Source organism: Aptenodytes patagonicus, chromosome 3, assembly GCF_965638725.1.
Source record: "Aptenodytes patagonicus chromosome 3, bAptPat1.pri.cur, whole genome shotgun sequence".
Lineage (NCBI taxonomy): Eukaryota > Metazoa > Chordata > Aves > Sphenisciformes > Spheniscidae > Aptenodytes > Aptenodytes patagonicus.
The window spans coordinates 81637547-81658617 of NC_134951.1; the positions used below are offsets into that span (position 1 = coordinate 81637547).

Sequence of the window (21071 nt, forward strand, 5' to 3'; positions counted from 1 at the left end):
CATAAACAGGTATCATACAATGGAGGATGCATCAGCTGTGAACTTTTGGAATATTCATACACAGCAACCAAGGACAGGATGTGAAGGAGCAAAAGATACCAACGGAAGGACACAGTATGTGTGCTCTGTGTGCAGATGGAGAAAGTGAATCCTCAAATGTTCAGGAGAAAAAAACCACTAAAATGATGTAACAGACCTAAGTGCATATAAAGCATACCGGTACATGGAACTTTTGGACTTCAGCTGTTGAACCCGTTCTGTTCTGGTGATCTAATACTAAGTGTTAACTGATGAATGTTAACTTTGTTATTTACCACAAAAAAGTCTGAATGACTAATACCATTCTAATTCAAGATTACAGTGAAGGTGATTGTGTACCAGAACTGGTGGTTGACGGGCAAAACCAACTGTGGAGCAGACAACTGCCTGCTCCGGAAGCACCGACTAGTGGGATGGGATCTCCCCAGTGCCAGTTACCAGCAACAGGGGAAGGGGCAGTGAGAGTCATTTCCAGGATGACATCCATCACTACCTGCGCACATCAGTTTGCATTCATCCTCAACGCAAACTGAAAACTAAGAAGAACTAAAAATTCATTCAAGGGTCCCCTGGCACCCAAGGGCTGTGATGGGCAGAGCCGGAGAGGCCGTCACTACACCACGCGGTACTAATGAGCGCAGGAGCCTGCGGCAGGGTCGGGACTACCTGGTCCCCCATCACCAGCAGGAAGGATGCCTCACTGGCCATTTATTGTTACTATCAGTTAAAAGGGGTGCCTTGGTTGGCAGTTTAGCCGCAAAACCGTGCAGTCATCCTTCATACAGCTTCCCCAAAAGATGTTGCTATTTTGTGCAACATACACCGAGATTTAGCAGGAACGTACTGCAACTCATCTCTTTAGCCTGAACCCTGAATACTAAAAGACAGGGGTTTTTCCCCTTCCTGACACTGCAGCTCACATCTTTTCAAATCCATTCCTTCTTCTCTTCATGGATTAGCAGGGGAAAAAAAAAAAAAAATCCAAAATAATTGGGGTTTAGACCACAGGTAATCAAGCACATCCAACCTGTGCTAAAACATTAAGGATTTAACTTTGCTCCTGAATAACTGAATAGCGCTTAGCTGCAAAAAAATAGAAAGAACATCTTACTAAAGCTGGGCAAAGTATTAGAGTATTTCACTCCAATCTGTTATCAGTTTAAGTCAGAATGAACAGTTTGTCTAAATACTAACAAAAAGAAGTTTTAAAGTCACTTCTGCAAATCTAATTACCAAATTTGGATATAGTCATATGCATATCCCACTTTTTAATGTATTTTCATATTTATTCAAGTGTAATGCTGAAATTTTCAGCCCTCTATAGCAGATTCCTAAATAAAAGACAGTTTAGGCACCTTTAAAACTAGTTTATTTCACAAGTTGCATTTATACATTAGCCATAAGTTCTTTTAGTAAGAAGTATTTAAGTATGAAAGTAAAAAAAAAAATCGTTTAAAATATAGCTTTTTAATAAAATCCAACAGGCTTTAAACAGACCTTTCACATATTCTCATTAAGCTCTTCCCGTAAGGCACACGTATAGACATTTCAAAGGAGCATATAACTTACCAAATCTTTACAATGTTTATAAAACTCTGTCTTTGGAAAAGCATACAATGAATAATATACAAACATAAATGGCACACTGCAAATTTTAGACAGAACTGTAATGAAATCTTTATGCATACTACCCAGATTGTAGTGGCCTGCCTCCACTGGGGAATAAACTGTGTTACTGGATGCAAGGTAGTTTTAAGACTACTCTGCACAAGGTATTTAAATGTACTTTTTTGTTAAAAGAAGCCTAAAAGTTCCAGGGTAAACACAAACAGTTCACCCAATGTATTTTTTAAACTGTTTCTAGTAAAAATTATTTAATCCCCCAAATGCAAAAGGCAAGGAACTACTAAATTGTTACTGGGTATTTCATGAGTGGAAAAGTATAGTTTCCCGAGCAAGATTCACAGAGGAATAAAAGTTGGCTTTTAAAGCATACAGTGGTTCCTGGTTTTAATTCACCCTAGACAGGAGGAGAAGCATTTAATCACAGCATCCCTTTAAAAAGAAGAAAAAAAAGTCAGTTAAGGTATGTTATTTTCTTTACATACATATCAACCATTACGTAGTTAAAAATATTACATGAACTCAAGACAAAACCCAATAGTTTGTCACAGGATCTTAACAGCCATTGTTATGTTGCATACATCTACAGCACCAGCTAAAGCGAAGGCTGAAGCCCGCTCTGAAGCTCAGCTCTGCCCACATTGCCCAAGTCTTCCACACTGTTTACACTCATGCAGGCACAGTGTTAAAAATTGTTCTGCAGCACACTCGGTGGCTTAGCAAAGGTCAAAGCTGTACTTCGCGAGGGCTGGCCAGCAAGGGCAGGGCTGAGGAGCACGCCGAAGCCAGACAATCGGCAAAGCACAGGTGCTTTGAGTCCAAGCCACATTTGAGTCAGACCATCATGTTGCAGGAAAAAAAAAACCCACAGGCTGAAGGGCTTAAAGCACATGTCCTCACAGTGCAGGATGAAGAGCTGGCTCAGCCTTAGGGTTTGAAAGATCCGCAGGGGTCTATTTCTTTAACCGACAATAAACAAACTGTTTTCTGACTATTCTACTTAGATCACTCGCTTTAGTCTCCTTTCTTTTTCATTTTCTCAAAAATGTAACAACTCGTTAAGGAGTGGAATTTCTATTCCATAGTTACTCAATTTGAAAAAATGAAGAAAAATACTATCATGACTCCTTAAAGTCACTGTATGTATGTTTTGTTGTTGTTGTTGTTTTGGGGTTTTTTTGTTTAGGTTTTTGGGGTTTTTTGCCATGCCAGCAGGAGAGCCACCATTAATTGAAAAGAAAGAAAAAAAAAACCCACAAACCACAAACAAGTAAATTGTTGTTAAGAGTAAACCATTAACAGAGTTAAATCAAATCAGGACAATTTTGTTGAAATCAAGATAAATGCATACTTTAAACAAATTACATAATACTGTTCACTGGCACTTAACATGGTTTAGATCACTATTTCCATAAGAAAGGCAACCTATACAAAAAATTTATGATAGCATTCCACATAAGCAAATAACTCAACAATCCCTAAAGAAGTCACTGTACTACTAGAAGAAGCCTGTGTAAAATTCAGTTCTTTGACTCATAAAATCTAATAGACAAATAAAAACAAAGAAGTCAAGTGCTGCATATAACAATGTTTTTCTGACCAGAACTTAAAGTACTGTTGGTAGGGAACAAAAGACCAGTGACCAGTAGCTCAACTTGTTTTCTGTGTGAAGCAGAATATTAAAAAAAAAAAAAATAAGGACAAAAAAAGAATGACCCTACTGAGACTGTCACATGGCCACAGGAACTATAGGAACTCAGAATACTACTTTTGACTGGGTTAGCTTGAGATGTCAGAAATAGTGAGATGACAGTTTGAAGCCTGAGTTCAGTTAAAGTATTTAATCCATTGTAATTATCAACTACTATCTTTAAAAAAAAAAAAAAATAGGGCTTAATCCTCCCTAGATGAAATCTGAAGCTTTAAAAAAAAAAAATCCATAGTACAGAGTTTTCATCAAAGTTACAGAAACGCTACAGGAATGTATCAGATGAAAGGGATAGACAATATTTTGTATTCTTTTTTTCCCCTCTTTCACTACAGAAAACCTCATCAAGCAATATACAGACATGGAAGCACTTTGTTGTTTTAAAAAACACACTGCTGAAAGACCAAACTGCATTTTATGGGAAACATTATAGAAAAAAAAGATTCTTCAGTTTGTTTACTCGCATGTGGTTTCACTATGTGTTTGGCTAGATTTCGTTCCCTTTTTGTACACGCAACAATGAAATGAAAGAGAAAAGCTTGCCAAAATGAAAATTAACATGAAGCATTGCTTTTGCCTCTCCTAAAAAATGGAGGAATTCAGAAGTAGACTTAGCAGCTGAAACTATGCTTGTTTGTTTGCTTTTAACTAAGACCTCAAACCCATACATGATCTTTAACGTAAGTACTGGAAAAGTCACTATTGCATCAATGTATTTTTAAATCACTGGAGAATTTAAACAAAAACTATTTTCAGTGATGAAAACTAGAATGAAATTTAACAAAAGAGAATTACTATGCACTTTACTTGTATTTAAAGCTTATATTAAGCATTACTTTGAGTTCAGCTATGTCATTTTCTAAAAATTAAAAGGGAGGAGGTTATGTTTTTTCACATACTGAATTTAAGGACTTCTTCCCCCTCCCTAGCATAAAGATAACTGACTTTTGTTAAGATGGAAGTAATTATGCAGACTCACCTTGCAAAAGGAATATATGACAGACTATACCTGAAAAAAAGAGGAAAAAAAAGTGTTTGACAGTGTTCATGTCTCTCCTAGAACCCAATTATTTCACTTCAGTCCAGCATTAATAAAATCAACCCATTGTAACAAAACTTTAAACAAGATCATCTACTCAATTTAATCCTTACCTGAGAAAAGATGACACGCTTGAACCAAACATACTGCCAAGGATTACCTGGTTTACTTTTTCCTTGGGGTTTTTGTTGTTGTTGTTTTTTTTTTTTAAATATAGTTCATAACTCCTATTGCACATAAATTTAAAAAAGCAGAATTTACTATTACCAGTTTCAAAAAGAATGGAGATTTCTGGGAAAACAGTATTCTTCAAGATGACAGAGACAACTTTTTCCAGTTTAAAAGACAATATACCTTACTATGCAAATATACACCTAATCATATTATTTATGTAACTCTAAATACAGATAGATACATGCAGTAGTATGAATAATACGCCACAACTGTGACACTCAAACAGCTGATAATTCTATTATCCTCTGAAACTTGCTTCTCGCAAGCCTCCAGGCTATGTTTTGTTCTCAGGCCCAGCCTGATCAAGCTCTAGGACACTTAACAAACGTGAAGCTGTCTGCTGTAAACATGTAGAACATAGTTTGAGTTAGCAATGTTCCCTCTATCTAGTATCAAGCATTTACCTGGGCCCAGCACAATGCCCAACAGTCCCTATCCTGAACAAATGGTTATTTGTCCTCAGATCCAAGTTCAGTATAGACACCGTGCATTCAGGGCAAGTTCAAACAAGAACTGTGGTCACCTTGGATCACCTAAGAGCTAGTACCAAGTAATTCACCTGGGACAAGGAGACCAAGTATGTTCAGTTGTATCTCCATGGAGAAAGCAGTAACTTCCAAAACTTCTGCCAGGCTTGCAAGCATTCACCTAACTGTGCTCACGCATTCCCAAGCCCTCGAGCGCATCTGGATGGTCACATCATAGTACCTGCTGCACCAAACCGACCCTCTCACATTCACCCACTCTTTACCCAGTGCCACTGAATATTCTTGGGGCAGGACACATCCTATGAAAATGTTATTTAGTTTCTTCCACTTCAGAAATGAAAATTTAGTTAGAACTCAAAAAAGAGGGAGATAATCAAAAGCAGGGCATATGAATATACAGTTACTTTCACAACAGAGAAAAGGCATGAGAATTTTTTTGCATATGCCTCAAATAAGTTCACACATTGCAGCATATACTTAAAATTACCATTTTTGCAAGACAGTTGCATATAGATTTGCTGAAGTTACACAGCCTAGCTTAGCAAAACAGATTGAGGCTAGCATTTGGGCACTCTTATGTTATGCGAAGTATATATATATATATAGGTTTATAATCATGCGGGTGTAGGGGCAGGGAGAAGAAATGAAAATGAATTTTAAGAATCTTACCAGGTCATTGCCAAGAACTGCAATATGCAGAATAACACCGCCAAACCTTTTTTGTTCCACTAAGTAAAAATAAAGCAAATATTGCAAGTTAGTTCACTTTTGCACCAGTCTATACTGTAAACAATTGCAACAGCCTGTTCAGCCAAAAATTTAGTTAACTGACAATGCCTAAATTTCCTTGTCTTAACTTAATTTGCTACTTCTTTCCACTCTAACAACTTTCCATTCATTTTATCCGTCACTCCATTAGCATCATGCTATGAAAACCTTCTCTAGCTTTGAAAACACTTAACAACATCAATGCTAACACTTTCACTTTCATTCACAATACTGTACTTCTGTAAATATGGAAGTTCACTTCAGCTACATATTTACTTCTATGGAACATAACTACAGCCAGTTTTTCAATCAAGATGCCTGAAGGCACTTGTTCTGTGTCCCTTCCTTTGTCTTAATCAGTTTAATATTCCGTACCCGTGGTTTCTAAAGACCACTATGTATTCTCTGATATTCTCTGACATAAGTACGCATCACTAAGATGCAAGTATATTTTAGCTTTCTTTTCTTTGTTCTTATTCCAGAGGCCTGCAGACTGAAACTGATGCTCTAGATTTTGTATTTTCATCCACATCACATGCAGGTGGAAGGGTGCATTTGCTTTGTAGCCAGCAGGCTCACCACTCCACCTAAACTCGCCTGCAGTTTAAAACACAAATACTACACACTCAAGCTCATCTTTCCTCTACAACTGAACTGTATGTTAAAGCTCTAATACAGTTAATGAACTAACCAAGCTAGATTACTTTGTTCCTCTAAAGAGCATTCTCACTTACCCAGAATACAGCACACAGAGTCAATACTAGGAAAAGCTGGGGGGAGATGAAAGGAGAGACAAAAAAAAAAAAACAGAATGAATACTCAAATACACAACAAAGCAAATACAGTAATTGTTTTCATGTTTTCAGTGGGTAATCAGCATTTTCAGAATTGACTCATGAAACAAGCAGAGCCAAAGTCTGTCACACAGTGACTATCTGCTGAACTTCATGTAAAGTGGTGTTTTCCAAAGCACAGCATGATGTACTCCATGGCCAGGGCTGGGACAAGTCTTAGAAGAAAGAAGAGGCAGGAACTGACTTCAGGAATCAGGAGTATAACCAGGTCTGTGTAGCCTTATGTGTTAGGTCTATTAAGAGGTGGGCTTAGATGATAAAGCTTGCTTGAGAGCAACTAAGTAGTCTGGGAACTGCTGTTCTATTATTTCAGTACATAGTATCATTTTGGATCTAGTATTCATAACATCAACATCTGACAAGAAAGGTATGTGCATCACTATGAACAACCCATTATTAAAAACACCCATTCACAATTACAGTATTTGGCAAACACAGGCTCTGCTGCTTCTGCCAGTGTTTTTTCATCTTCTCACAGTAATGAAGAGCCCACTAGGGAGCAGCTGCTCCATACGCAGTGAAAAAGCTCACATGAAGGTTTATTCAAGCTATTTATACACCTTTGATGGAACATTACAATGATATCGTTTACTATGCCAAATCAATCACACCATTTGTGCAAGCATCACTTTGAACTTTTCCACTAAATTTCACCTGGCTCCCTCCATTTGTCATTACACATAGTAGAAAACAGAACAAAGCTCTAATTTTCACTGAAAAAAAATTTGTTGGCGTTTTATTGAAAGAAATAAAAGTAACAGACTCTCTTGAAATTTTCCAAACATATCTGTAACTCCTGAGTTGCCTACAATTCTAGCTTTGTGTTAGGATGGGGAAGAAAATAGTCAAATACATCAAAAGTTTTCTAAACTTTGGAAGTTTACCAGTTCTTCTCTGTATTACTGAAATTTTCCATCCTAACAGTCTTAGCTCTCATCCAATGTTCCTGTCACCTATTAGATGAAACCTTTCATTCTGTCTTTTCCTAACCTTGTTGGTAGCTTCTCTGCACAGGTAGGTAGGTAGGTCTGTGATGTTTTTTCTACTGTCTGTTCTCTTTCCATTTCCCTGATGTGTCTTGTTTCTACAGCCTTCAAAGCAAGTTATTTTCTTTATCACCATGTCTGAGCACAGTGGATGATAGGATAACAGAGCAAACAATTTTTGTGCTGGCTGTTTTAGTGTCTGGCTTAGGCCCTCAGCTTGACCAGAAAAAGCCCACAGCTGTAAACTGTTGGAGAATTCATGCTCAGCAAATACAGACTCTAGAGAATTGGAGATATTCTTGGACATTTTTACTGCAGACCTGTGAAACATAACTTCCCTAGGACTTGTAACTTAGTACAATTTGGAAGAGACGGCAAAAAGTCACCTCTTTAACAAAGCTTGGAGTCCAAGCAAGGATCAAGTCCCTTCTCCAAAAGATGTGGGTAACGCGAGCTTCTCAAATGAGATTATAACTTTTTTTTTTCATGGGGGTGTGTGAGAGAAAGAATATACAACCCATATGACAGCCATCCAGAAAGAATTCATGAAGGGTTTCTTATCCACATCAGCTGTAATCAACTAGAAAAGAAAGCTGTAAGATAGGGAGACTAGGACAGCCAACTACATTTCAAAAATAAAAGCTGAAACAAATCAGGAGGAACAAGAGAGAAAATAAATACAAAACAGAGAAGCAGCAAGGGCAGAAACTTGTTTTTAACTACCTAATACAGAGTTTTGGGATAGGAATTCTGAGATTGGGGACGGGACTGGTTTTTTCCTTCCTCCTGGAAGAAGAAATGATGGTCATGGAAGTGAAGGAGCCAAGGACCTCACAATGCAGAAGTGTGAAGCTGAACATGCAGCTTCCCAGACTTTGGGGAGAGAAATTAATTTTCTCCATTGCTTTGACAGTGCCGAACCACTAAGCTATACAAACAGAACTGCAGCCAACAAACAACTGTCAAGCTAGACTTGGTGACCACTGACTTTTCACAGTAGCTGAAAAGTCTCTCTCCAGCCTGGTTCTTGAATAAATTGTTTTAGAAAACAAATTAAAAATAATAAATCTAATATTAGCATTTAGTAAGAAATATTTAGTAAAGAACATGTTAAAAAATCATAAGCAACAAAAACTCAAGCTCATAGAAAGGAGTTAGATAATCTTTATGATAGAGCTAATCAGCTTGACTATTATTGCTCAGTACAAAGAAGAGTTGGACTGAGAAATAACCTCTCTTTAGTAAAGCCCTGGATTTAGCTTTGAGGCTAAAGGAAAACTTTTTAGCAAAAGGAAGTAAAGACAGTGTATTTACCAACATCACAACTGTAGCTATTAATCTTTTTGGCTCAAACATTGCTTTCAATTGCTTCAGTGGCCCCATCAGGAAACATGTACTAATAGGAGGGAAAAAACAAAACAAATGGTAAATCACTTTCAAATAAATCTTTGCAAAAGACAATAGGTAATTAACCAGTTTTCCAACAGTTAGATGAGTACAAAGGCTTTAAAAAAGGCATTTCAGTGTTTAGCAACAGAGACCCGCTAGAATGAAAGGTGAAATACTCCATGAATGTAGTCCTGGAAACAGCTTATATATCGAGTCACCCTTGGTCATGAAATTCTTTCCAAAAACATTACCACTTATAGCAGAGGGTTGTCAGGTTGAAGTCCAGTGAATTTCATGTTGAGGCTGTTCTGAGAACTGACTTGCCAAAAGAATGCAAAGAATACAAAGACCAAACTTCTGTAGAAAATCTGTTTAACAATAAACTCCTTACCCAGGCAGCGCACAAGTAGCTACAATCAATATTACAGGGAAGCTCTAACTCTTTGCCCAAACTCAGCAAGCCAAAAAAGAAGGAAAAACTTCAGTAGTTTGTATTAAATCCTCCTGCTTTCTTCTACTCTGTAGTTAACTTGAAGGGAGAATGAAAGCCATCAGCGATGCTAGGCTGTACCTGTTCTTGCAAAGAAATGCGATGTGAACCAAGAATTCACAACCGTAGGAGTAATTATCTGGCTTCAAATATTCTGAGATGAGTATATTATGACTATATTATGAGAATATTCTGACTCCTTCCCCGTCATTGAAGCCATTCTGCTTTGTAGAAAACATTTAGTGAGAGAGTGAGAATGCCTGTAACCTTGTGGTGGTCTGAATGCTTTACTACAGAGTAGGAAACCTAGTTTAACTCCTTTTCTAGTTAATATTTATTTATATGAAATGAAACAATCAGTAGCAGGGAGGAGTTTGGTAGAGCTCCCTCCTGAAACCAGTCATAAGCCTGGTGAAGCACACATCTTCTAAGATAGAAGAAATATGGGAATCCATGTCCCAAGCAGTAAACTGAACCCACGACCTCCCATACCCAGATGCCCCCCTACCAGCAACTTCGTGTATGTATCTCTCCACTTTGCTTTTCTTCTTTAAGTTGTGTAGACAGACCTCAAAAGTCCATATTAAATGGAAAAAAATGTTTTCTCAATTCAAAAGAAAAAAAATGTTTTAAATTCACTGCAATCCAAACTAACTTTTTCTCAGTATTTTTTAATCTTGGCTGCTGGGACATAAAATTAAATTAAGACCAAAAAAGAGGCCTGAATAACTAGAATAAAAAAATTAGTTAGCTAGTAGAAGGATAGGGATGATGAAAATGTGGTGGTAAAAATGAGGAAGGTTCAGGCCACATAAAATAGGCAGAAAAAAAATATAGAAAGCAAAATGCATTGATGCTAGCCTGTTTAGCATTGAAGGACAGACATCACAAGAGCTTCTCTAGAGATGAGAGAATCCATAGGGAGCAGAAAGGCTGGAAAAAATCTAGAGGTCCTCCACTTAAACAGGATATTTCTTATATACAATGCATTCCGTAGAAGATACACCCATCATCCCAGAGAAGAATCAAGTAAGTATCATTGTTTTCATGTTTGTGGCTAGAAAATCATAGTAAAAACAGGCTAGACAGGACTATCTAGTAAGAGTGGTAACTGCATTTGTTTTAAACAGACTTGCAAACAAGCCTGAAAAAGTTTAAATCTCCTTGTCAATTTGGGACTGTATTGTCATTTCCTACTGTTCTTAGAACACAGTTGCCTGTCATTTATATCTAAAAGGACTACTGAAGGGGAAGGGGGTGTCTTTTCACTTCTACTTTTAGTTGGAGTCCAGACTAAAGTTTTTCAGCATTCTCCTAAAAGAAATACCAGTCTGTAAAAGCTTTCCTTTTAGTTCACTGACAATTAAGACTTGATTAGTACCAAGTTTCTAAAATGCTAATTTAATCTGAAGCAGTGAAAACACACCCAAAATACTAGGTAAGAAAAAAAAAACAACCAAAAAACCAACAACAAAGAATAAAGAATAAGGTAAGGGAGAGAAAGGGAAATACTCAGTTTTACCTACCTCCAGTATTAACTTTTTGTCTTGTTTTAGTATGAGATGGAATAGTTATACAAATGAGACTCAATTCCATTATAAACATTTTTGTTGTTTTGACTACTTAGTTAGCTAATTTGTTGAGGAAAAGCAGTACACCATCACATTTCTCAAATGTTAATGTCACATTGCTGGAGTTTTAACAGACTAACAATGCTTTGACTCAAGAGTTAAGTGACTCGACTAAAGTCACGGAGTCCATGAAAGTCAAGACCAGATTCCATGGGTTCCGAGTCCCATGACCATGCTTCAACTATGCTAAGATAGTAAGAGAAGGAGGACAAAGACAAACTGAAACTACTTTATTGACACTAAGTTGTTTCTTACATGTCTTTCAAACAGTGAAAGAAGAGTTTTAGATCCTAGGAGGTCCCTTCTGCAAATCTTTTAAGACTAACTGCTATGGGGAACACTGCAAAGAAGCAAGTACAGAGTTTAAAAATAAACTGTGAACGATTTTTAGATTCTGCCTGGCCTTAGAGTCAAAATGAGGATTTCCTGAACCTCTCCTTTTTCAAAGAGTTTTCCTAGAAACAGGATGATCTCTCTGTTAAAAGCAAAAAGCTCCTTCCAGTAACAAAGCATCCACACAGCAGGCAGACTACCAGTTTGCCCCTGAAACTGAGGTACCTCTGTACCTGGCAGAAAGACTTAAAAAAAGTACAAAACATTCAGGCAGCAATTTGTTATTCATACTTCAGATAGCAGTTGTGATGTGTCCACAAACAACCATGTAAGACATCACAATGGGGTAATTAGAAGTGAATAACTGATATTCACCAATTATGATAATCTTAAAACTGTAAGACAAACAAGATTTTGTTATTAGCATTTCAATATGAAAACAATGTTGTTTATACACAACATAAACAGACACCATTTTAGAGTAAAAGCAAATGGAAATGTAGATGAAAAGGAGGGTACTTTTCTAATAACAATAATTAAGAAATCGTACCTGGCTAATGCAGCGATATTTCCCAGGGTGTAAAACACTGCAAAAAGTTTGATCCCCTTTGGGAGCCATAGCAATGCTGTTCCCTATAAAAGATAGGTTATTTGTATGTTTGTAATTAGTTAATTCAATTTATTTAGATTTTATAGTCTATAAATATATTTTCAGACTATGAAGAGTGTCATTCTAACATATACCAGCAGAGTATACTGTTCTCAGATTTGTAGTAGTCAATATTCAGCATACTTCTATTGCCACCTACTGGCAAAATAATTTATTGTATTTCACAGTATTTTTACAACTAGGCAACGTTTATTTATATTGTTTATAACATTTATTTGTACTGTTTATAGCCTAGTTATGACACTTTCAGTTTTGTTACAATGCCCCACTACACATCATACACCTCTGCACACAGAGGAAAAAGTGTCATAAAGCCACACTAATATCCACCATCCCCTTTCTCCTCCAATCAATCACATGGACTTGCAGTCTCGATATGCACTGAGGCTGAATAGAAATATTTTAGAACTCCTACTTCCAGGCATCTCTTATTTCCACTGACACAAAAAAAATCCAAAGCCTTCTGCTAATCACAGTCCCTATGATAGTCAGGGAGAAATACAGCCTAAACTAGAAGCAAAAAAAACCCCAAAACCTAAAAAAACATGTTAACTTTTTTTTTTTAAAAAAGTTGTGATGTGGACACGGTATCCTGAAAAAAAAAAAGCAACTATATTCTACCCAATTGCAATTTCAGTGGGAATCTGTGGTGTCAGTTTGCACAGACCACAATACAAGCAATCATGGAAAGCAGCAAGAGAAGAATGTAATTGTATTCTACAAAGAAAGCCTATGGACACTTTGCAAAGACTAGATTAAAGAAAAAACACCACCTGCAATTTTGGCCAGCAAAGAACGTAATAAATATACCAGGTTGCGGACATATGAGATCTAAGGATCAGGTACATGACCATAAGGGATGATCTGAACATTTCTTTGAGGGCCTCCCTAACGCTGTAGCAAAAGGTCCATGATCTGAAGCAGAAGAAGGTGGAGTTGCCAGCGCTCAGCTTCATGTGGCAAAGCTTAGCTAGGGAGCTGCCTCCAAACTCTCCAAGACACGAGGTCCACAAACACAGCAGCAGAGGTTTGACTCTTATCTATCAAGCTCAAGATAACTCACGGAAACTTTAGGAAATCAAGATCCTAAAGCCTTTTATTTGTTGTTTCATAGTTTCACACCATGTAATATAAAATAGGCACAAAGATCAAACACTAAAAAAATAGCAGCAAAAAGAGCGATGTTAACCTGTCCAGAAATAGGCATTAAAGCACAAACGTGGTGTGTACTAAAATTTGTGATTATATTGGTTAAATACTACTTGCAAAAAAAATGGAGGGGGGGAGGGAGTCAACCAAATAATGCTTAAGCAACCCTAAAAAAGGGATATTCCAAACCAATCTTGAGTTCCCTCCCTAGAACTTGCCCCTTCTCTAACACAAGCATCTGGCTAGAGTTTGTGCCACTCTACTTTGCATAGATACCAATATGAAGAATACCATTCTCCAGTTCCTTTATTGAACTGATTACCACTTAAATAAGACCTCTCATAGGTAAGACCAGCAATTGTTCTGATTTACCTCTGGGTCTCAGGGAGTCTAACAAATCGCAAGTTTTGATAAAGAATCAGAAGCTTCCACCTGCAGGAGAATCCAGTGAGTGACCATCTCTAAGCGAGCACCTCAATAAACAGGTTGCTCCGCCACAGCGGCTTCTTCCTGTCATTACATAAGTCTCCTTGGTCTAAAAACTTTTCGTGATAAATGAAAGAGCAGCAGCAGTCATTTAAATAATGGCAAAAGCAGAAACTAATGCACACAGGACAAGTTTCTCCATCCTACTACCAGAATGCATTACGAGTCAAGGCAATCTGCCTGACAGTCTCCACAAAAACTGCAAATGTCATCCACACACATTAGCCAAAGGCTGCTGACTAGCTTACATCAAAAGTAACATTCTACTTCATAATGAAAAAAAGGAAGGAAAAAAAAAAGTCTGGATACTTCCCCAATGTTATTTCACCTGCTTCTGGGACTTTTCATGCAGATGAACTGCTTTGTACTGCAAGTTACTCGTGTCAGATTTTGATAGACCAAATCAATTAACAGATCTCAACTTTTAACTGCAGCCTCGAGTCTCCTGTCAACACCTCAAGTTCAAGAATGAACAAATGATTTGCTGACCATAAGATGAATAGGAGTGCAGCAGGTTTCTGAAGTGTCAACATGCTACCACAGTCATCACCTATTGATTTGTGAGTGTGACAGGTTACACTTGTGGTTTCTTCAGCCTTTGAAAACCTTTCAAGCTTCCCCCTCCTTTTCCCCTTTTATTAGAGAGAATAAGATGGGTACACACTGAACAAAAGCAAAAGCTCTTTCCTAGTACACCACTCAAATCTAAATTAAAAATAGCGCATATTTTGTCAGTGTTCAAACCTTTTAGTAAGAAATTTTATTACGCTACAATAAAAATGCTCTCTGCTGTGAATGGAAGATGGACAAAATCATAATTTACAGAACAACAGCCCCTACATGCTAATCATACATTTAATGTCCAGTTAAATTTATGGATACAAAATTTAGGATGCAGGATAAAGCAAACACAGAATCACATATAAAGTATTAATATGAACAAGGTTCTACTGTAGAACATTAATAAAGTACAGTGGAAAAAAACCCCTTTACTTACAAGAATAGAACACACAATGCCAGCAACAAAACATATGGCAAACCATCTGACTCGAGTACCAAAGCTGAGTGTTGAGGCATCGAGGACCTTAATAGGAGAGGAAAAAAAAAGGGTATTACAAACCCAGTTTTGAACAACCTAAAGAACATTTTTTTCTTTACTATTGAAGTCCTTAATTTCAAACAAAATAATTTTTTAGCCAGAAACAATTATTTTACCTTGCCTAACAGTTGTTTGCATATTAATTATTTCAGTTTAAGAAATTATATTAGGAATCTGGAAACAAATTTCCAAAACAAACAAACAAACAAGACAAAACCTGTGAAGTTATATCCTGGCACTCAAGCAATACTGCTCCACTTTCAAACTGACTTTCTTTTCACCATACAATTACAACTGAAAATTATCACAATTGTACCAAAGCAGAAGAATGAATGGACCTTCCAGCAATTTGCAGATGAACATATCTATTTGTGCAGCACTGTATGTTCCTATAGACATTACTACCTCTTCCTGTTACTAGACAGAATCCATTGTACGCATTAGTACAAGTATCCACTGCAAGCATTATGATTCCACTTCAATTACTGTTCCCTACAGGGTGAAGGTGTAGGCAGATTAACACAGCTTGTCTCATCAGACAGCTAACTTGCTTAAAGGGGTAATTTTACTTCCTGCTTCTCCAGTGTGACTCCAGAACCTGTAACACCCTTTAATGAGCTGAGCTGAGCGAGCTGACACAACTCACAAAGCGGGAAAAGAACTAGTGTTCCTTCTATTCTGATGACTTAGTCCTATGCTAGACTAATGAGCCAATCCAGCTCAGCAAGATGTCAGAAAAGCGGCGGGGCTGATACAAGGAAAGAGGCAGGGCCACATAGCTGGCAGAAGAACAGCCCCTTTCAGCACAAGTGACTGCTCAGATATGCTCAGCTCATCTTCTCCACCCATGTTGTAAGAACAATGTATTTCAGCTTACTGCAGGTCACTAAAATTAAATGTACTTTCTATCCTGAACTGGTCTAGTAAGTGAAGCGTTGCTTCAGCTTACTTAAGATGACTATAAAAAGCTAACTTTCCTATTTGTTCAGATGACACAAGCAAACTTGCCCTCTTGTTACCTAGTCTACAGATATTTTCAATCAAGTACTATTAACCAAATATACAAGTTAGGGCTTCCCCAACCAATGAGTTTGATGTTTCTCCTGCTCTTCTGAGAAATTTCTCTTTCAGGTAGCGGTAAGTGAATGAATGAAATTTGGTTACTGCTTAGAATGATTTCACATCTGTACAAATGAAGAATCCATACCTAGTTTAATAAAAAAGGGCCACATGAAAGCACACATCTATGTGTTGTGATGAATCAGCATCTGAACATATGTCAACAAGGAATAGCTTGGATTACTTTCTACTTATAAAAAAATTACTAACCTTATTTAATCAAATTAAATACTTTGAATATTTACTTAAGAAGGGGGATCAGAATACTAAAAATAATCTTTTACACTTGCATACTGTCTGAGCAGACACAGAGCTGGGATACAACATTGTTGTGAATTTTCTTTCCCCTTCTCTGTGTTCAGCAGTTAAGACAGAACTTCCCAAAGGTCAGGAGATGCAACTTACCTTGTTAGGTCCAACTCTTTATCCTTATGTACGCATTAAAGAAATAGACAAAAACAGTAACTGAAAGGTGGTTTAGTATTTGAAATCACATTTGATAGTCATATTCCTGAATGCCTATACATGTAAGAAGGGCAGGAAGAGCTGGTAGGACATAACTGAAGACACCCATTTGAATCATGCTTTTAGTTACACCTAACATAGCATTCTCTGCAATAATAAAACTAAATAAATTAATTGGCATTAAAATGAAGGCTGATCCTCCAACCATTCCTGATGCCATCACCATTTACGTTATCAAGCTGAACCTAGTTAATGCAATGTTTGAAATCCTGAAACCGCAGATCTGGTAATGCGTTTTCTTAGTCCCTGATACTTAACGCTTTTTAGGTTTTGTGGAAGCAATGGAACTGGTTACCTTTCAGAGATGCCTGTTTCACCCCTGTAGTGAAGCACCTTGCTGCAGAAGTTGAGTAACAGGCACATAGTTCAACTGCTTAAACCACAGACTTCAGCTTGTGCTAAAATGCCAGGCTACAATCGGTAAAAGTTGAGGACCTGACACAGTGCCTGCCTATTCTGCCATATGTGCTGCAGGAGCAGTAATTTCTCTAAGAGGGGCTGTGAGACACCCTGAAGTAACAGCTTAGTTTCTTACACCTACGCTCAGAGACTATGAACCAGAACCCTAAGAAAAACTTTGTAAGTTTAAGCTGCCTATGCAACAAAAGCAGGAAACAACCTAAGGGTGATTAGGACTTTTTTTCTATTGTCTGACATAAGCCGTACAGCTAATCCTAGATTTCAGATAAAAAGAGTTGGCATTACACTCTACGATACTTGCATTAGCAGAAGCTTTCACTTAGAAGACTGAAAAAATTGCCATGCAAATTCCACATCTGGGGAAAGATTCATGCGGAGAACTGTGCAGTGGCGGCGGCAAGGGATTTCCTGTAAAACATACCCTTCTCGCTATACTGCTTATCAGCTTGTTTCTAAGCAATAAAAAGAAAAAAGAAACAGAAATCAACAAACAGAAACCCTTAGTTTTCTATAGCTAAGCTTTAATGCCCAACTCCTGGGCAAGAAGCAAAGATTTTTATTCACAGGATATTCCAAGAAAAATATTACATCAAAGAAATGACCAAGACATCCAGAAATCAAGAGGAAACCTTAAGTGGAAACTGGAATCTGGAAAGCAGACTTCCTGAAACATAAGGAATGGTCTTGCAATAGTCTAATACACAAGTTGCAAGCAACAGATAACAGTGTCTTTACTGAATAGCTTGCTATGGACACCCAATAAATCACATGCGATAATCTGCAAGGCTGCCTTTGTTCAAAAACATTTCTTGTGATTTTGAACATCTACCTAGGCTCTCCCCATACATTAATTATCTTACAAAAGTTTTTCATGTGGGCAAGCAAAAAAATAGAAGCACTTTCTTTTACAGGTTTTAAAAAAGATTCTAGAAGTTAACAATTACATCTTTTCTTGATAGTAAATTTAACAATATGCAAGTAATGTAGAAAACTCAATTTCAAAGAAATGTTGAGTACATTTGCAGAATTGAGTTCCTAAGCAATATTTAAAAAAATATTTACTGAAATGTATTTTCATCTTTCCCTAACAGGCTTCCTTATATGTATTTCTATCAACACTTTAGAGTATAATATAAGAAATTTAAATATCTGGTCTATTCCTCCTTGCTACAATCTTGTTGAATGCTTTAAGCAGTTGTCAATCAACAACTGTCAAGAAACTACAGCCAGAAAACAAGCCAATGTGTCAAACGGACTGATTTTTATATTAATTTTGGTGTTGATAAAACTAAACAGCATAATGCCACCCTGACAACATCATTACACTGCTATATTTACAATTTATTATTGATTTTTTTGTAATAAATCCCTTTAATTCTTTTTTTTTTATTTAGAATAATTGATCTAAGAAGCGACAGTTGGTCATGTGAAGAGTTTAGAAAGTACAGAAAGACTTCATAGAATCATCACACAATTGTCTCACTATATACTTTTCTTCTACTTTACTTAACAGGAATTACTGCTGACTTCATGGTAGTGGTTCTGCAAAAATCAAGGAGCAGAATACAGAGACATCTATGAACATAAACCATACGATGGCTATTACACAACTATCAGCTATTCCAAAGAGAGGGCCATTGTTTTTAACCAAACACGTCTCAGTTCCAGAAAGGTCATCTAAAACAGCTGAAGATTTTACACACAAAATGCATAACCTTGTATTTTCTTTCACAACCTTCCTCTTAAAAAGTGTCCTTCTCTGCATGGGCGCACATACTTTTTTGCTCTATTGCACACACGTTAAAAATAGTCAACACCATTCAGCTCTAAAGCTATAGCTTTAGTGAATGTCACATATGAATTTCCTCACTAAAAAGAGGTTTCATTTCCAGTGTTCTAGAAATACATTGCTACTTTGAGAGAAACTACAACAGAGACATTGCCTAACCTAAACACCTGAGGTTTTCTTCAGTGGGTATTTATTTACTTTAAAGAAGATCCTTCTGGTTCATCTTCTCAGCACGAAGCTCCTTTGCACTACGCCAAAGGCATATTTATGTTTTCTTCTATCATGTACTGGATAGGCTTTAAACATGGGCAGATTTTTCCAATTTAAAGTCCTCTCCGGCTATAAAAACATCATTACATGCAATAATCAAATAATATATAGCTTAGTTACTCACATTTAACAAATGACACATTCTTAGCTCAGTTCTCAGGATGTACACCTCAAATACAAAATTATTAAATACTTAGGCATTTACCTATTGATTGCTGCCTTAATACAAACATCACAGCATCAAGTAAAGGAGAACTCTATGTCACTGGCACGTGCCTCATGTGAACTGTGCCTGGAGATGGCAGACTAATTAATTCTCTTGGAATTGAACTAAGATTAACAGAAATGTAAGTATTTCTTTGTTAATCTTATGGTAAGATCAGAAGGTGAAGCATCCCTCCCGGATGCTGGCAGCCAACTCTGGTGTGAAAGGGCACAGATGCTACACTGCTTCCAGAATCAATCAGGTGTGAACACAATTTAGGTGCTTCACTGTGGCAAAGAGGCCAAGTTCATAAACCCTGAAGACCAGCAGCCACTCAGTGCAAAGACAAGTGAAGCATGTCGGCAGCAAGCTGCTGGAACTAATATTATGCCATAGACACCAATTATACTGAGGCTGTACTAGTTCACCAAGGTTTATTAGCTGTAGCTCAGATCCAGGCTGCTCTGCGTTCCAGCTTCCTCCACCACGCTCCACAGCATCCTGTAGCACATAGTATCAAGGTATTCCATGATGCGGGGCACTTTGACCTGCAGTCACACCAACTAAAAGGGAGCTGATGGCATAAATGGTTCTTAGCAAGCATGCTCAGCTTTGCTTCAACCTAGAAGTGAAGCCTCAGAAACGTATGGTGATCAAACCCAGCAAAAAAAATAACTGACGATGAGGAAGAGAGCGGGGAGGAAATAGAAAAATTAAATTGTACCTGAGCATGGGGCAAAAAAAAGGAACGTCAGCACAATATACACAAAACTATCTCTGTCCAGAGAAATTAGCTTTTGCAAATTCAGGGGCGTAAAGAAACGGAGAAGCGCTTTAGAAAGAAAACCTATTGTGTAACTGATCATCAAGCACAAAGGCCATGTAGGAGGAAGAGTCCACACAAGACAAGGAGACCCTGCTATCTCGAAGGAAGACGTGGAAAATAAAACCAAAGGACCCCAAACCACCAACACAACAAAGAGCTTCTCCGCACGCCGAAAATTCGCCAAAACTCTTACTCCCGGGCAGGGCCTGGTGCCCACACCCCTCATCTTTCGGCGCACGCAGCAAACTTTCGTTTCTCCTCTGCCTCCCCGTCTCTCCCGCTTACTGACGCGGACGGGCACGCAGGGAGACACCGAGAGGGCGCGTGTGCGTGCACAGGCCGGGGAGGGGGGCAGTGCGGGAAGACGGCGGCGCCTGCGGCCGCGGACACCAGCGCGGGCCCGGGGCAGGGAGGCTTCAGCGACCTCCCGTCGCGGCGCCGGCCACGCTCAGCCCCCTGCGCCCCCCGCGGGGGAGGGGGCGCCGGCCCGCGAGCCGCAGCTCGGCGGCCGTTAACGGCGGCCACCAGGTCGCCGGTGCGGGGAGGGGGAAGAAGAACGGGTCCCCGCCGGGCGGTACCTGCGCCGTCAGTCCCTGCTCCTCGTCGTCCTGCCCGGTCAGCACCCGCCGCAGCTTCTCCATAGCCGTCGCTCGGGTAGGACCGCCGCGCCGCGCCGGAGGGGAGGGGAGGGGGCCGCACCGCACTCCCCTGCCGGGCCGCTGGCCCAACCGGAAGTGACGCTCCCGCAGGCTTCGCCCCCTGGCGGGCGCGGCCCCGCGCCACGCTCGGTTTCCCGCGGGGCGGGGCGGCGGGCAGAGTGACGGTTGGGCGCGAGGCGGTGGCGGGGCCCCGCGCCTGCGCGCTGGGGCGGCGGTTGGGCGGAGCGGCGGCGGGTGGCGCGGCCGTGACCGTGACAGGGGGCTGTAGCGGC

General features: G+C 38.8%; 1 protein-coding gene across 1 annotated transcript; it reads right to left on the minus strand.

Moving 5' to 3' along the window:
• Positions 1–1391: 1391 nt before the first annotated feature.
• SFT2D1 (SFT2 domain containing 1) lies at positions 1392–20859 on the minus strand. The gene is made up of 8 exons (XM_076333971.1): positions 20719–20859; positions 14885–14971; positions 12133–12215; positions 9054–9135; positions 6634–6669; positions 5801–5859; positions 4350–4379; positions 1392–2094 (listed from the first exon to the last, which is right to left on the minus strand). Exons 1-8 carry the CDS (start codon positions 20779–20781, stop codon positions 2055–2057), a joined length of 480 nt encoding a protein of 159 aa, XP_076190086.1. The 5' UTR covers positions 20782–20859; the 3' UTR covers positions 1392–2054.
• Between the last annotated feature and the right edge of the window lie 212 nt (positions 20860–21071).